The sequence below is a fragment of the Neopelma chrysocephalum genome, unplaced genomic scaffold, assembly GCF_003984885.1.
Source record: "Neopelma chrysocephalum unplaced genomic scaffold, ASM398488v2 Primary Assembly neopelma1_45, whole genome shotgun sequence".
NCBI lineage: Eukaryota > Metazoa > Chordata > Aves > Passeriformes > Pipridae > Neopelma > Neopelma chrysocephalum.
Window position 1 is genome coordinate 18,237,063 of NW_020897704.1, and position 17,942 is coordinate 18,255,004.

The window sequence follows — 17,942 nt, forward strand, 5'->3', positions numbered from 1 at the left end:
CCACTTCTTACCAGCTTAAGGAAGTCGATCAGTTTGTGAACATCCTCTCCTGTAGAAAGGTCCACAAAATCCTTCGGCAGTCGGTAGCTCAGGTATGGACTGGGCTGGACAGTGACTTTACTGTTCGTGCAGCGGAAAACTGGATAATCCTTTGGGAAAGACACCAAAATGTTTTGAACTCCTCCGTGAGGCTGCCTGAGTCACGTTGCCAATGACTTTATCTGGCATTCATTCAACTAAACTTGTGCTTTCTAAAAATTGTAGTTTTCTTCTTAAAACCTCTGCCCACTCCAGAGCAATTTAAAATGTCAAACACATTAAACAGTCAAATTAACGGCTTTCATTCCCTCGCTGTAAAGTTCCTACAATGTATCAATTATTAATGTATTTAATATGCTGTGCTCAGAACAGTGCTGTAATAATGGAGCTATAAGCAACTTTGGGCAATAGTAGCTACATAAGTATCTGGATAGAGAAAAATCTTTTTGAAAGAATCTCCAAACTTGTCTTCACAGTTTCCTTGTTTAAACACATTTGCAACTATAACCTTACTGAAATTATAATCTAAGCTTTCCAACCAATTTACTTACTGAAGGAAAAAATATCTCTGTAAAAGAGCCAAAAATGCTCAACTGTAGCAACAGGTTTTGGGTAATTATATAATTTTCAGCTCAACACATTGACATGCAATTTAATTGCCCACTGTACAGCAATAAGGAGCTTCATTTTAAAGAGAGAAAATCAGTAACTTCACACCAGATTCTGTGACTGGATATAAGCTGAAACATGAAGACAAGTTATTCTACTTTTCACACAGGCTTGCACTACAAAAAACTGTGTAAAGCGTCTGGCACAGAGAAAAAGAAATCCCCAAACAAAAATTTCGGTGTCCCACAGACAGCTCAAGAATTGGGAGTGTTTTAACAAAGGAGACACAGCTTTCAGCAGGAAGATTCATGGAATGGGTTTTCATACAGTAACAGTCACAGCGTGAGACAGAGAAACTGGCCTGAACGACAGCCTGAGGAGTGATGTTCCCTGTCAATGTGTTATGGAAATGGCCACAGGACTAAAGCAAAGCTCAAATGTTAAACTCAGCTCCAATAAAGCACGTCTTTTCAGTCCCCTCTAATGCAGCTCAACAGCTAGAAAATAAAAGCCCACACTGACTTAGATATCTCTCCTCAAAACCGACCAAGTGTTTCCCAAGATCTACTAACACACTACTTTCCATCTCCCATCCGGCTGTCCGAGGAGTTGTTAGGATGTGAGGACTCTGTCTCAAGCATGAGAAAAAAAAATCTGGAATACAAAAAATGAAGACTATTCCTCCCTCTCTATATTAACGGGAAGTTGTTTCTATGGAGGCAAGGCTGCTTGGAAGAGAGATGGAAAAGCACTGCTCTGCATGTCCAGGGAGTTCAACCAGAGGACAGGGCTTCCCTGAGGGTATTTGAGATGAGGGGGAGACAGAAGTTAAGCTTCTTTTTGACTCCCCCCTCAAGCATGAAGCTGGAGATGTGGGAAACTGTATGACAAGACATCAAGAACAAAACGCAAATTTAAGGGATTATATAGGAAAGTAATACATTTTAAGAAAAAATTGAAAGGAGAGCATCAGAACTGTGTAAAAGGAAGTTTCAGGGTGTTTTCTTTGCAAAGGGGTCCAAGCTGTGATATGGGCTTGTACTGTTTGAACCAAAAATTCCCTTGCAGGCATCTAAAACTAGCAGGTGATACTTGTGGGGATATAACTACTGGCTAATAAGGAAGATTCTGCTTTACAAAGAGTTCAGGTGTCATGAATTAAGGACCTCCATTTACTTCAAAATGGGGTTTGCATCACAATTTGATTATAAGAGCAGAAGACAGGGGAAAAAAAAGGCCATAACTGCTGTTGGACATTATTGAGCCTCCCTCACCTGTTCTGTTGCTTCCCCTTCACTCTGGTCTCCTTTCAGGTTTTTCCCAGAGGTCAGTTCTTCCCATGTAAAGAGCAGGGAGTCTGTTACTTCACCAAATGGATTAAAATCTATTAACCAAATCTTACCCTGTAAAGGAAGCACAGAAGAGTTAAAACAAATCACAGAATTAAAACAAAAGAAAAGAACTAAAAAAAAAAAAATCAGAATACACATACACTTGTATCATTACAATATGCTTAGTCTTTAGATAAAAAGATATCAAAACAAACTACCTGGTTTTAAGCACTTTATATAGTCTAACATCCTTTACATTATACAGTTTTAAATCACAGCAAGCTATGACTTACTAATTTACTTTAAGTATTTTTTTTTTAAATATCAAATAGAGCTCAAATAAACTGCATTTAGTTCTATGCCAGGTGCCACAGAAGTTCTGTTTAATCTCCATGGTCCTCCAAGATCCCCAGACAGCATGAACAAGGAATAAGGGAGGACACCAACAAAAACAAACAAAAAAACCTAAAACACAACCAAACAAATGAACCTAAACCACCTAAACAAGGATTTTGCTTTCTATCAAAAGCCACCTCAGCCCTACTGTAAACTCAGTTTTCCACAAGAATTGCTGTTCTTGGTCTCTGAAGGGACTCCAAAAACACAGAGCAGGGTCTAAAAAAGGCTAATGGAGCTCATGGAAGCACAAAGATACTCTACAAATACAGATAAATACAGAATAACTTATAGGCATTTTTAACATAGCCATTACTAGAAGTCCAGACCAGTTTCTCGTGCCTGAACTTTAATCTTTTTGTGTTCCAAACAGTTGTGTAGTGTGCACAACAGCACTCCTGCTACACAACTGAAAAATGGAAGCAGAGACTGACATATTAAAGGTAACAGAGACATGTGTAGGAGGAAGAAATTGGTTCCCTAAGTCACCTCAAGAAATAACCCCCAGCACAGGACCATCTTTCCTTACCCAAGGAAGTGTCAACTATTCTAATAAAACAAAACATTGTAATAAATTATAATGAAATTTGACTACAGCTGCTAGTAAGAATTTGCAAAACAAGAATTACATCTGGAAGAAATCAGTTCTATCAAATATGGAAGGAAAAGGTTGCAGTTATATAAGCAGGACTGAAGAGGTTTATTGTGTTTATTAAAGATCAACTGGAATTGGAAAACAAACCTGAAGACTGTGTAGCTACTAACCATTCATCTTGCTTTCTCTTCCTTTCCCTCATTACTGAAGGATCTTCTTTCTTTAAAAGATCTTCCCCATCTTGATTCAAACAGCAAATATCTTCAATGACTTACGCTCCAGCCATCTGGTTTCTAACTCACAGAGATGCTTTTGCAGCCTTCAGCACAGAGTAACATGGAGACTGCCTCTCCCACCCACACACCTGAGCTATCCCACTGGCACTAATACACTGTGGAAGAGGAAATGCACGGAAACCCATGAGATAGAGAACAGAAGGGCTCTGGCTGCTCTGTTACCATCCACAGCCAGTTCCTCGTGCAGGTACAGGGAGTCCCAGCACAGGTGAAACCAGTGATATTATCTGAAATATCAGCAAACTGGAGCTGAGCCAGCATTCAGCCAGTGGGTGTGTAGTTGCACACAGGGTTTCACAGGTCTCTCTCTCTCAGGGCAGGCCCACGGGTACAGCTCCCCCAGAGCAAATTTTAAGAGGCCAAACCTCAGCACCAGCAGTGCTGAAACCAGACAGCTACAAAAGAAACTGCGAAATGAGGGGGGTCAGTCCTGAGTGGTTTCTTATTTGTTTTGGAAGGGTGAAGAAGCCCAAGTCTGCATGGCTGAGTTGCAACACCTCTGCACTAATATTGACACCATCAGTGCAGAGCCAGCAGGGCAAACATCTGCTGTCATTTCCCATCTTTGGTCCTCCTCAAAAGGCCATCACAAATTGTCATTACAAGCCATGCTTTACTTTTGCTAATGGGGATGTCTTGTTAGCTCCAAGGCAGCACGAGGACTAATCTGGGATTTTAGATTCACTCTATCACACTGGAAAAACAAGCTAATGAACCAATTTAATCACAGGCAGAAGCAATGGCTGCAAAGTTCGTTCATCAGTTCAGAGAATCTTTCCTTGGATCAGAAACAGTAATACTTAATACTTCCCTACGAAAGTTCAGAGAGATTCCTCTTCACCCCAAATACATCAAACAGCATTTTCACAGGAACACAAGATCATTTCTCTAGAGAAGATATGTACCCTGGAAAAAATTGAAGATTGGGTTTGAGACTCCTGAAAGCAACACGGTTTTTGTGAGCACTCGGCGGTGTTCTCCACCCCTGCAGGCAGCAGTGCCCCATCTACACCACCAGCTGTTTCCTTGAGACGGTCTTAAATCTGCACAGAGCTTTGGTAGCTGCAAATTGATGAGAAGTGGCAAAACAAACTAAATATCTCTTTTCAGGGCTCATTAAAAGGAGCGTGGATAACCCTGGGTCAGTAACTAAACTGTCTTTTCTAAAATTAAATTCTCTTTCAACTCTTACATGCAATGTCATGATTTAAATGTAGTTTCAGATGACTTGCACTGTGTATCTAAAGAACAGCAGTAAAGCTCTTTATCTGCCATCTTCTGCCTGCTTCTAGTAATCTTTGCCATAAGAAATGCACAAGCCAGGAAAACAAAGTTGTGCATATCTGGAAGGGAAAAAAAGAACCCCCAACTTGTAATACATAAGATTTTTTTCTCATCCTAAAAGGAGGAACCAATAGATTTACCACACCATGCCAGCTGCATGCTTTGTTTTACTAGAGCATTAAGCAGCACGCTGCTGAAAGGAAGTGCCTGTGACACAGACTGCTTAAAGGAAGTTAAAGACAGATAAAATGCAAACTGAACTGTTACATCTCCCTAACTCCAGCTGCACCTTCCTGCACAGTGACAACACTCACAAGGCAGAGACACAAGCACTGGACTGCACGTTCACCAGAGCTGTGAGCCCACAGTGGGCTGGAGCCACTCACTGCATCTCCCTGCATTACCACAGTGACTTGTCTCAAACATGGTTCATTGGTCACACCTGGGACAAAACAAAGAACAGCAGAGCTGTCTCTCAGGCTTTGCCAGCTCTTGCACAACCACTGGGAGCTGCCACCCTCCATCTCAGCGAGCAGGACCTGTGGCATCCAACTCCATCCAGTCTCCCAAGGAACCGAAGCAAGCACAGGAAGGAGGCTGCTCTCACTCACAACCATATCAAACAACAAGCTGCTTTTCCAAGCTGAATATTTAGAGCTGAAAGTATTTAAAACAAGCAGACAGTGGACATTTCTCTCATTCTGTAGGTGAGGTTGCTGTGCAACCAGCATGATGAGGAGCACGGGCTCTGGAAATTAATCACGCTCACAAACACTCAATATTCTCTTGCTGCCTGTAACTAACACACAAAGGGAGAGATGAATAACGCAGTTGCAAACCACAGAAGTATGTGTGAAAGGAGGAGGATCTGACACACAAAGGGCTATCTGGCAGTTTACAAAACCTGAGGGTAAAAGGCACCGAGAGAAGTCCACAAACAGATATATTTTATCTTAACAGATGAAGAAACACTGCTCATTTGAGACCCCACAGGCTGAAATCTTTTACTTCAATAATCTGTTTTCATGCCTCAGCTATGAGGCAGAGAACCCAACAGCAGAGTCTGGTTCAGTGCTGAAGTGCTGCTCCTCATTTTCCCTGACAGCATCCTCACGTCTGAGGAGCTGAGCCTGGGCAGGTAATTTTCCTTACAGCGTGGCTGTTCCCAGCCCCTACCTCAGGTTTTAGGTACCTACATTAAAAGCTGTGCTGAGAAACAGTACACTAGTTGTTTTCCACATGAGGAACCATCCTGTTTAGTTTCTGTTTTGCAAGCCATGGGCATGATTTACTATTAAACAATTCCAAAATAGTTTAGCAACATTCAAACTCAGAATCAGGAGTTACTACCAATATTCCCAACTCAACTCAAATAAAGACTTTCTCCAATCCCATAATTGTAAACATGTTAAACAGTGAGACTCAGAAATGTAGAGAACAAAAGTCTATAGCTATTGTTTTTGCATTTCTGGTTTAGGATTGGAAAAAAATTAAGCTAAACACTTAATTTTCACACACTAATGCGATTCCCTAAATCAGGTTGCAATTCCCTAAGCCAGGTTTTCACATTTAAGGCTAGATAATGCATTTTTGGTTGTAGTTGCTTTTAAAACAATACATGTGTGCCTTTCAAGCACAATTCATCTGACCAAGTATTTCTCTCCACTAGCACTGGGAGAAGTCAAGGTGACTAACTCTGATATTGGCACATGACGTTCATAGAATTGTTAAGGTTGGAAAAGACCTTTAAGATCATAAATTCCAACCTCTAACCCAGTACCACTGCGGTCACCACTAAACCACATCCCTAAGTACCACATCTGTGTCTTTTAAATATTTGAGATGGAACATTTCTCCCCAACTCCATCACTATTTGGATGTTCAGGGTTCTGATATGCCGAGCTCTCAGAACCACAGCTGGAGCAGCTGGAAAAGAAAAAATCGGCTTCCTTCTGTCACAAACTGGATATGCCACATTCATATTCCCTTTTCACAATTATCCCTTCATATCATAGGCTTCCATTCATGAAGCACAAGTTACCATTTTCCAACCTCACATGGATAATCTGAAGAAATATTAATAAGTTCTGATGAGCTCAGATCCTATAAGGAAAAATAACACATGGTGGGAAAAAAAATAAAGCCCAGGGAAATATCTATCTTAAAAGAAAATGCCCCAAATCTCTTTGTGTTTAAGGGACATTTGGACAATGCCCTTAATCAAAGAGTCACAGAATATCCTGAGTTGGAAGGGACTCACAAGGATCATCGAGTCCAACTCCTGGCCCTGCACAGAACAGCCCCAAGAATCCCACCCTGTGCCTGAGAGCACTGTCCATAACATGCTTTAATTTTTGGTCAGCCCTGAACTGTTCAGGCAGTTGGACTCAATGATTGTTGTAGGTCCCTTCCAACTGAAATAGTCGATTCAACTCTAAATTACTGCAGCAAAGACTCTCCATGTCATAATGAAAACTAAGTTGCCTTCAGTAGATTCACAGAACTGACAGAACTGCAGCTGAAGCCAAAGTTCTTTGCTTTAGAACAGCTTCTCTGGAAGATACTAATAATCTGGAAGATGGTAAATAATTCACTGGCACAGACATATTTACACCCTTAATCCTATTATTCTTTTACTGTAGACAGTGCTTAACATAGAAAAAGACCTGTGGAAAATAATAACATTGAACAGGTTTTGGGGTTTTGTTTGGGGATTTGGAGGTTTTTTGTTTGGTTGGGTTTTATGATTTGGTGGGATTTTTTTGTTTGTTTGTTTCTTTTGTTTTTCCCCCAAAACCACTTCTAGGAAGACAAAGCTATTACTTGCTTCACCTCAGCATTTCAGTGTTTTCACAGAATAAACAATTATATACAACCTATTGTTCACTTACCCTGCTGTCCCTGTACACATCAAAAACAACTGAAAAGGAGAAAAAAAGTGTTAATCTTCAACAATATATATTTCAAGACATCTAAATCTGAATAGATACTTGTGTACACAGCACAACCTGCAAAGTCAATATGTCTAAAGAACTGCACGCCAGAATTAGGTTCATTTCCAAGAGGGAGCTGAAACATTTCAGAACCACTGTTAATGCACTGGGAGATTGGCTGCCGGGTTTTTCCATTTAATGCTGGTTTCCTCTGTTGATTTTTCCCCCCAGTGAAGAACATTTGATAAACTCTAAGCCCAGAGAGAAGCTTATCTTTGACATTGCTGCTGTTTCATTTGCAGCAGAATGGAGAAATTTCAAGGAAGGATCAAGACTCCACTGTGTTGGACACTGCACAAACATTTAACAAGAGAAAGTTCCTGCTTGAGGGAGATTAGGCCCTCAGCAGCTAAGAAGACAAAGAGGTTGTAGAACAAAGGGGTGGGTGCCATGTTTGATGTAACCCAGAGCAGACACAGCACACCTACTGATTACCAAGGACTCCTTCAAACAGCCCCCTTGACACGGTGGCTGACACAGAGCCTGGCTCTGCTGCTCTTCCTCCCCTTGGCTTAATTGAACAGGAATCTCTGTTCGTGCAGTTTTCTATCAGCTGCTGTTCTGTGTGGTTAAACAAATCCTTGGGTTGTCTTTCTATTGAGTCAGGGAAATCCACAGATAAGCATTCAGGGCATGGCCACATGCAAAAGTTGTACCAGTTTAGCAGGAAGAAAAGGAAAAGAAAAAAAACCCGAAAGCTTTAGAAAAGCCTCAGACAAATGCTGTATTGTCATTTCCTTCATGAATAAGGAAGGGAATATTTCAGCTAAGAGATTTCCCAATACATGTGGATAAACTAAACTCCGGATATGACTGCAGAACACTTGAGTCTCAGGAAGCTGCCCGTCAGGAACAGGGAATGTTGATTGATCACAACCATCCATGTAAGGCTTAATCTGACATTTCATGTGAGGTTGGCTGGGCTAAGGGCAAACCACAACTCCACAAAGCCAAAGTCAGGCACGTATCTGGTTCTGACCATCCACACAGCTCTGGCACAAGCTCCATTGCGTCAATTTAAAATGTCACTCCAGGATTAAGTGCTCTGCCTTCTCAGGAAGAGAAGCCCTCGGTGGCTAATTCAGTCATCAACGCAAAGAGGAGCACAGCAACCCCAGGACTTCTTCTCCAGCTGTGCAACTGAACTTGGTGCCTGTACCATGTCCTCTCATCAGTCATATCCCACTTGCATATGGAACACTTGCATCTGAGTAAGCTTTTCTATCAAGTGAGGGCTGTCAGATTAAATCAAGACCATGGCAGTCCCTGAGAACAATGGCCTTTAGTGGGATCACATCCCTGGCAAGACTGATGGCACGCTGGGGACTAGTTCAGGACACTCACAAACACTGAACAGAGGAAAAAACCTGAACTCTTCCCTTTTCTTAAGGGTCACCTCAGAGCAGGACTGTCCTGTGCCAGTGAGACTGGAGTAAAACTTCACCAGAAACTGTTCAAACAGAGAGTAAGCCAAGGCCCAGCTCTACAGCAAGTACCAGTACCTCCAGAGCACTGTTTTACTGGGCTCTTATGAAAGGTATTTAGAAGGTTCTAACATAATTTAGAAGTATTTATAAAGTGTTCACCCATCTGTTATCCTACTGCTCTGACTCTGCAATGTTTCAGCTGCTCTGACTCAACTCTTCCATCTGGAGATGGTACCAGACCAACTGGAAAAAGCAGAGCAAACAGCATCAAAATCCCCAACGAAACAAGAAGTCGGGAAAAAAAGCTGTAATACCTTTCCTTTTAAAAGCAAACAAACAAGCAAAGCCAGATTTTATTGTTAGCAACACATATGCTACCAGATCAAGGGAGATGATGGGGGATAAATGAAAGGTGGTAAAAAAAAAACCACAAAAAACCAGAAAACATTTTCTGCATGACATTTCTCTGCAGATGGACCAACATTTAGCACCTCAGAACAAAAGGTTAACAAACCTTCATCCCAGAAGGTCACCCTGAAACCTCTTTTTCCCAGAAGGTAACTCAGATGCCATCCTTTACATAAGATGACACTTCAGACCTTTCAGTTCACCAGGCAGCAATTTCAGAGCCTAAATCTAGGCATCAATTTCCAAAAATAGTGCCCTGAATTCTTATCTATCAGTTGATTACATACCAGCTAAAATTACATTGGAACATAGAGGAAAATTAAAAGACAGTAATCAGAATGTCAGATCTATATGACTGATCTTACTTCAAAACACACAGTTATGGACCTGTTAAATTATTGTATTGATTTCCAGACTGCTACTCTTCTCCAAGCAGTGGTCCTTGAGAACTTCTCTGGACAGAAATAAAGGAACTCTGCAGAGTTAAATTATTAAGAATTCTCATATAACAAATACTGGTACTAGAAGGTATCTTTTTCAAACAGTCAGAGAGGACAGATCTACTTGGCTGCCCTGGTGGCTCAGCCAAACAACTAACCATGTTCAAAACTTACCTAAAGGTTGAATTTTCAAAGCTTTAGAGAAGACAACACAACTACCAGACAACTCTTATGTTTATGTATTTTACTGAACTGAGGTTTGGTCCATGCCAGACCCAATTTAAATTTCTTCCCCATGTTTTTCACCACTACTCATCACCCATCACAATGGAACACTATTCTATTCTCACTAAACCATGTCAAGAAACTATTTCCAGTAAAATTTGCAAAGGACTTAACTTTTAAAGAACAAGACAATTTACTTGGGCTGCTTAGGTGTATCAAATACTGTGGCCTTTATTCAAAAAGTTCAGCACCTAGACCGGTGTGCATTAATATTCTAAGAGAAATTATTAAAACTTCTTGAAAAGAAACTTTAAAATACTTTATTCAAGAACTACACCAATAATTTAGCAGCAACATCTTTATGTTTATAAACAAGTATTCTTCTTACTACTGAATGCTTTTTGTCAAGCATCTCCTACTTTACTTCTCAGGTATAAAATTTTTCAAGTATAAGGGCAAAACACCTTAAAAAAATCATTATGCCTTTTGAAGGGATCTTTCACTCATTTACTGTGTTTTCCTGAAGAGCTCCAGCCTATTCCTTCAGGGTTTTTTTGTTGCCAATTTTCTAGCCACTCCAAACCTTCACTCCTCCAGATGCTAAAGCCACAAGAGCTGTAAGACTCTCCCAAGTTAAACAGGACCAAGCCCTGGGAAAGCAAGAGCTGCGAAGAGAGAGATGCATATCCACAGATCTCCTTAAGATACTTACAGTCCTCATCCAAGAATTTATACTGTATGTGTTTCTTGAAGAACTCCTGTATGGCTCTGCAGATGTCCTCATGTTGCTTGGAGATGTGGTCATAGTATTGGGTGTAGTCCCTCTGGGATATACCTGTCAATGATTTCAGCTGATTATAAAGGGCTCTAGGCATGCAAAAAACCCAAGCTGAAATAATGCAGTTATCAGGCACATGCATGTGATCATTTATATTTCAGAAGATGGGGTTCTCCCAGGTTTCAACCATCGCCAATGATTTACTCTTTAGCTTTATTCTCCTATATTTAAAGTATTTCCATTAGGAATCTTGTCCTTGAACAGTCCTGTCCTACATTTTATATGCACATTCTTTGACTATTTTTAAGTGAATTCCAGGGGGAACATTCACCTCTGTTTAAGTTTCTAGTTCCTGTCTTTTCCTTTCAGTTTTATTCTCTCTGGTTACTGTGGTCAAAACTCTTGTTCTGCACATCAGCAGTCGGACCACAATTTGGAACCATGAAATGAAAGAGGTAGAGGCTAAGCTGGCACATTAGCAAGGATGATAGATCCTAGTGTACCACAGATACTCATTTAACCAATTTTTTAAGTGTGGAATAACAGGTGCTTGTTTGATAAGGCACTACAGGTGAAACCTTAAATCCCCAAATCAATGAGATGGCACACAGTCAAGTACCTTGCTGCTCTCATTTACTCCCTCAAGGGCTTTCTTGCCTATCTGACACTTCCCAGCTACATCACAAGCTCTTAGTTTCACACACTTGTTTGTCTACAAGACAACAGTTTAAAATGACATCAGCAGGATTATACACTTGCATCCATCTTGAATGACAGCTCTCATACAGGATGTGTCAACACAGGCCATTGCAATACCCTGCTTCACAAAGCCAAATCCAAGAGCTGCCCCATCACTGAAGAATGAGTAACTCAGGCTAGTTACATACAGAAGAAGCCAGAATCCCCTAGAAAAGATTTATCCATGATGTCAGTTTGCTATTTTAACCATATACAAAACACAGATTGTTTTACTGTAAGACAATGCTGACTCCCTCCAAAGATGTGCTCTTTCTAAAAAAGTTCATACAAAAAGTTCATGATGTCAGTGGAACTTGGACTTTTTAATATCACTGCAGAGCTGAAGTTGAGTCTAAAAAACAAAAACCAAGAGGTGATGGCATCTCAGGGGAGGCAGATGTGTAACTGGAAAACCATTCACTACACTGCAACTATCACTCCTTAGCTTGACTGACAGGCTCATTAATTTTAAAAGCATGGGAACACATTATGAAAAATCTTGGAACTATCTTCAGAAATGCAGCTGGAGCGCTAGCTAAAAAAAAACTATATTGGCAGATCTACAGTTTCAAATCCTAGTCATGAAATGTACAGTGTTTAATTAGCCAGTGTACAAATGGGTTGAGGTATTTGAAAATAAATATTACTATGTATATTTTATAATAAAACTAAATTCAAATGTTTTAGAGGTTATTACAGTGATGTGTATCTCTGGCAGTTGTGGTGCTCACAGCAGCACAGGACAGGATTCAGCTCTTCTCCCTTCAAAAAGCTCTGTCAGTAGCCATTAAGCAATCCTGACCTAATGGAGAAACCCTGCTAACAGGAACTGTAAGAAACCTGCACTTGGCATAAATGGAGAGAGAATGGGAAGACAAGTGTAGGAGCATCAGAAGAAACAGCCAAATAAGAGGGCTTAGGAGAATGGTATGTGTTGACAGCACCTGGATTAGCACAGCTCAAAACATCCATGTGCAGCTCCATAGGACGCTCAGATCAGGAAACAAAAACCAGGGAGTGCATTCCTAGATTCACAGAGGTGGGACTGGATGGAGCAATGAATTACTGACAGCTCCTCACAGGTTAAAAAAGGCACATCCAGAACAAGCCTACAGTCACAATGCTGAGAGGAAGACAGGAAAAACAAGGAGTATTACACAGTTAATATCCCTTGCCTTCCATATCATCACAAGGTATCCTGGATAGATCACTTGTAGACATGGAGCTTGGGGTTTGTGAATATGTAGGTATGAGATAGACAAAATGAGCAAACCTGGTTTTATCTTAAAGCAAAAAAATCACCTTCCTTCCTGTAAAGTCTGGATTTGCTACAACACTGCTGTAACATTTCCTTGTTAGAAGAGTTTAGGCAGAATGATTCAACCTCGGTAAGAACAACTGTGCACCAATCCTGTGCTATTTGCATTTCTGTTCATCTCTAAAGATTCCATGGTAGACCACACCAAAACCAAACTCAAACTCCACAAGAGTACTTAGCCTGAAATTAAACCACTCAATTCAAGCACCTGGGTGTGCACTGGATGTCTCAGCTCCTGCTGTAGTCAACAGAGAATAATCTACACAACCAGAGGAGTGTAATTCAGCTAAATTTACCCTCAATTAGCCAAGGAGCTGCCTAAAATACATGCTCTAGCACAACCTGCCTGTTCTCCAGCTGCCAGAAGTCTCCCAATGTGCCCATCAGCTCTTTGCATGCTGTGGAAACCCTGGTTGTTCAGTGCCACTTGAAATGTTTTACATTTAGGACTTCGAACCAGAGCAACAGAACAACGGGTTCTAAACTACAACAGGACTAAGCTACACTGATTATAACATGAATTCAGACACCTCAGACACCTGTGGAGATGTTCTGACCTCCCCAACTTTCTGCATGTAATATCCACATGGGGTCATGTCTTAGCTCTGTGTTCATTCTGCAAGTCGGAGGTGATACAATTTGCTCCTGAATATAAAAGAATCACTCACAAAACAGCCTCTGGGTGAAGTTTCTGAATTAACAATTAAATTAAGAACATTCTCCCTGTAATGGTGAGCACACTGTGCTGTCAGGCTTTCAAATACAATGGATAGAGAAATGCGGCACACCACACTTTAAATTACAGAAAGAAGAAACCATTAATTTCAGAAATGAGGTGTGACAAGCAAGAACTGTCTTCAGATTTAGCTCTCATTCAAGGAATCGGAGAAACTACTCAGAACTTCATCTAATAAATTTGTCTAAGAAGATCCTTACCTAAAAGCTTGTTTTCCTTGACAAAACACCTGAATTCTGCACCAGGGATTAGTTCACACCATTTGCGAAGAACAAGCTGTAGAGGGAAAACAAATGACAAAATATTGTCTCAGAAAGGTAACAGGTAACTTTTTGTCAACAGATCTACATCTACAGTTCTGCTGTAGTGGTAAGATGACCTATGATACAAGAAAGCAAAACAATCTTAACCTGCAGTTCACATAATCATTTTAGCAAATACTTCCAATTAGACTTAATATCCATTTCAGAGAATCAAAGGATGCTTTCAGTTGGAAGGCACCTCTAAATACCATCTAGTCCAAACTACAGAAAGGCTCAGACTGCACATAAAAAATGTCTTCACCATGAGGACTGTCAAGCATTGGAACAGCTCCCTCACGGAGGTTGTGCAGCCTCCACCCACTGAGCTTTTCAGACCAGATTTGATAAAATGCCAAGCAAGCCAATTTGAACTTTTATCTGGCTTTGAGCATGAGAATGAACTAGAGACCTCCTGAGGCCCCTTCCCACCTTAATTATCTTATGCTCTTCCACAGTATTTATAACTGTGAAATCGTTTATGAATCAACTTCCAAGTTACATTAATGATAAATCATGGAAAATAAAAACTCTGCTGTACAACACAACAAATCTGTCATGGAATTGGCACAAAGTTGCTCCCTAGTCAAAGGAGCTGATGAGCAGAATTAAATTTATCCAAATCAACCTCTATTCTGGTACACACCCAAGCAGAGTTCTGTGACGCCTTTGAAGGCGCAAACCAGTTAAAACAAGGACACAGGACAGAAATAGAAAGCAAACTATTATAGTCCATAGGACAGACTGCCTGGTAATTAAAGCATCTCTCTGGCACTTCCTCAAGTTTCTGCATTTCCTCAGCTGAAGTATTCAGAAGGATTCATTTTTTTGAAGGCCCCAGTTACAGCTACTGGATACTGGAAACTCCCAACACCCATCGACTGCAGCAGAAAACCTTCCGTAATCAGAGATGACATTCCTAACCACAGTGTAAACATGGAACTCTTTGTTCCAGCTTTCACATGTCCTGTATCTTTAAAGTAAACTAGATAGGGCTTTAAAAAAAAAAAAAAAAGGTTCATTCACTTTTCTAAAGCCCTTTAAGCCCACAGGATGATGACAAATGTTATATTTACATAAAGACTATTATTAGAGAGATGACTAAATGTTACCATAAAAGCAGTAGCTCCACGCTAACAGTTTAAAGCATGTCTAGCTGAACATTTTAATCTGGTAACAAACATATGAAACAAGATATGACAGAACACCTCAGTTCAGGATGTCCCCAGCCACTGCAGCGAGTTTCTCCCTCAGTAACCTCAGTGTGATGTTCACAAGCAGCACACCATCAAGAATTTATGACTTTCAGCTACTCAACTTGTCCTTCCTGTCAAAACCTGACAGACATGAGAGGAAATTGCAAGGAAGCTTCACAAGCCTGCACTTTAGCTCACCTGATCTGCAATTAAATGAACTACTTACGACCTGCAGTGCTTAACCAGACTCCCCCTCACTGCGCAAGCAACACCAATAAAACAAACACAACAAATTTTATGGACATGCATCCAGGCACAAATAGCACCCAGGCTGTGAGCATTTTGTTAAAATTACTTAGGAATCATGCAAAGAGTCCTACCTCATAGTTCAGGGAAGGATCAGGGGAATCATCAGTACAGTGAGTAAATCTGGAAAAGCAAGGCACGGGCATCAAAATCTGCTTTACGTGTAATATTTTAGCCATAGTGAGAAAAATAACCCCAAACTGTGAATCACAAAAACTACTGTTAAATTGTTTCCAACATGTAAAAACCAAGTAAACGCAATATATCAATAACAAACCTCCTTTTGACAATTATCGGGGCGGGGGGAAAAATCACCTCTTTTCTTCTACTGCCATTTAGAAGCACTTAAACCTGGACACGGATGAGGCCAAAATGTGAGTGTTTATTCACTATTGATTTATTTCTGTTTGAATCAATAGTGCTGCTCCTTTCCCTTTGCATTGTTATGTTGGCATAACTGAATTCTCAAAGAACCAGATAAACTTGAGCAATCTAATCCAGTTTCACTGCAGCATGTTTTCCCGAGTACTTTTAATGTTTAACTTCCCAAACCACACAACAGAGACACATCATCATGCCTTACAGCAGCTCATTTCCATGAATAAAGGATGCAAAACAGTGCTGCTGCTCGGCACTTCTGATTCCACAGCACAGGATCTTTCTAAATTAAGAGCCTTAAGAAATACTCTTACAAATCTCTTGAGAGAGGGAATAAACAAAACTATTTCCATAACTGCAAGCAGATGTCAAGGTTTTGTCCCTTGTGAGTAGCTGACTCCGTGTGCCTCCTTTCAGGAACTATCAAGAATGGAGGCATTTATAACCCAAGTCAACTTCCATGTGCCTTTTACAGCAAATCTTGCAAAAATTCTGTAACTCCCAAAGGGAATTTGCAGAAGAACATGCATTTTCCTTCCAATTCTACTCCCCGACCTTGGCAACAAACTCCTCGGATGCACAGAACTGTGCAAAGGGTCACTGCTGAGCAATAGTCCTAAATGCAACATTTATACCACCTCCTCTTGGCAGTGAACTTCACTGAGCAACCCAGAAGTCTCCCATGTCTCACATAAGCACTGCATTTGTAAGACGTGGCTGCCCAGCCTTCGGTTTGAAGCGAAGCGCAATTGTAAGAGTTCGTTCTGTGAGCTGCCAGCAGAAATACACTTCACACGTTTTAGTTTAGACTTTAATATCCACAACACCCAGAAAAGTAGGGCAATAGCTTTCCAAAAGCTCTGTGATCAAACACATCATATATATCTGTAAGCCTGGGTAAACAGATAACAACCTTCAGCTCCAGTTAGGATTCCCCACAATTTAAGATCTGTCAAGGCAAGAAAAACAAACCCATGAGAACTCACAGTTTTGAGACTCAGAATTCCTCCCTTACTAGAATATATGCCTGTCATGCTGAGGAAAATATCCCCCCCCAAAGCCAAAATAAACAATATATAAAAAGGCAGCTAAAGTCCAGCATATGGGGGTTTACAGTCTCTGCACACTAGGACCTGCATTGTCTCTCAGACTTCCATATCTGAGATTGGGATACCTGCAATCTGCTTCAGTCCTACAACACACAGTCTTTTCCAGCAGTCAAAAAACTCCAGCCTAATGAACAATCAAAATTATCCTCTAACTCAACTCTCAAATATTTTGGACAAGAGCTGTGTGGGGAAAGATGCTTCCTCTTTCCTTGTAAGTTAGAACATTAAATCCTTGGGTGCCACCCCAAGCCCCACAGACTGCTGCAGAATCAAGCAAACAGGCAAAATTATGAGTACAGGCAAAAACACTGCAAGATCCAGTAAGGGTACTTTTCTTGAGCATTAATGACACAGGACTGAGTACAAATGAGGAAAAAATGGGAAAATACAGTGAAAGATAAAATAATGTTTTTGCAGTCTTATTTTCCTTATAACTAGCATCACGAGGATTTGGCAACAAAAGGACATTACTACCACTCCTGTTTTGGGGGTAAATTTTGGGGAACTTGAGGTTGCAATTGTATAGTTTTTACCAGTTTCTTGTAGCATTAATTGTTTAGACCCATCTGAACTCATCTATTACAGGTGGCCCTTTGATCTCCAGAGGCGAAAGACTTAGTGGGGTTTCTTTAACCCACATCCTACTCGGGTCTGGAGGTACTTGAAAGAACAATCAGAAAGACTTCAGGAACTCCAAATTGAGACATATCTGGGCTGTATTTTCTGAAACCTCTGAAAACTGTCATTTTCAATACTATTAAGAGTGAAGGGGTCAAACTCTTTTGCTTATAGGCCTGTGCTGTGGTCAACAGCTTGTTTACAGATTTATACTTAGATGTCAAGAGCAGAAGGACCAAGGTCTCTTTACATGTAGCAGCTGTATTTAAACTCCAAATGCACATTCTTGACCACAGGACACACAACACAAAGCCACTATGTAGTTCAGTTCTCAACACTGAGAAAAGCAATTTCAAGAAAGTTTGCAAAATCCCCAGTACCTACCCTGCTAAGAAAGCCATGAACTCATTTGCAAACCACTGA

The 17,942-nt window shown here is 40.6% G+C and overlaps 1 protein-coding gene across 1 annotated transcript in view; it reads right to left on the reverse strand.

The window, feature by feature from the left end:
* Window positions 1-17,942, reverse strand: part of CDC123 (cell division cycle 123) — a 31,505-nt gene that overhangs the window by 1,353 nt on the left and 12,210 nt on the right. The window contains exons 7-12 of the mRNA XM_027679542.1: window positions 15,489-15,537; window positions 13,814-13,889; window positions 10,756-10,878; window positions 7,442-7,470; window positions 1,923-2,051; window positions 12-149 (exon numbers count right to left, since the gene is read on the reverse strand). Coding sequence (XP_027535343.1) covers window positions 12-149; window positions 1,923-2,051; window positions 7,442-7,470; window positions 10,756-10,878; window positions 13,814-13,889; window positions 15,489-15,537 — 544 coding nt within the window. The remainder of the gene's footprint in view (window positions 1-11; window positions 150-1,922; window positions 2,052-7,441; window positions 7,471-10,755; window positions 10,879-13,813; window positions 13,890-15,488; window positions 15,538-17,942) is intronic.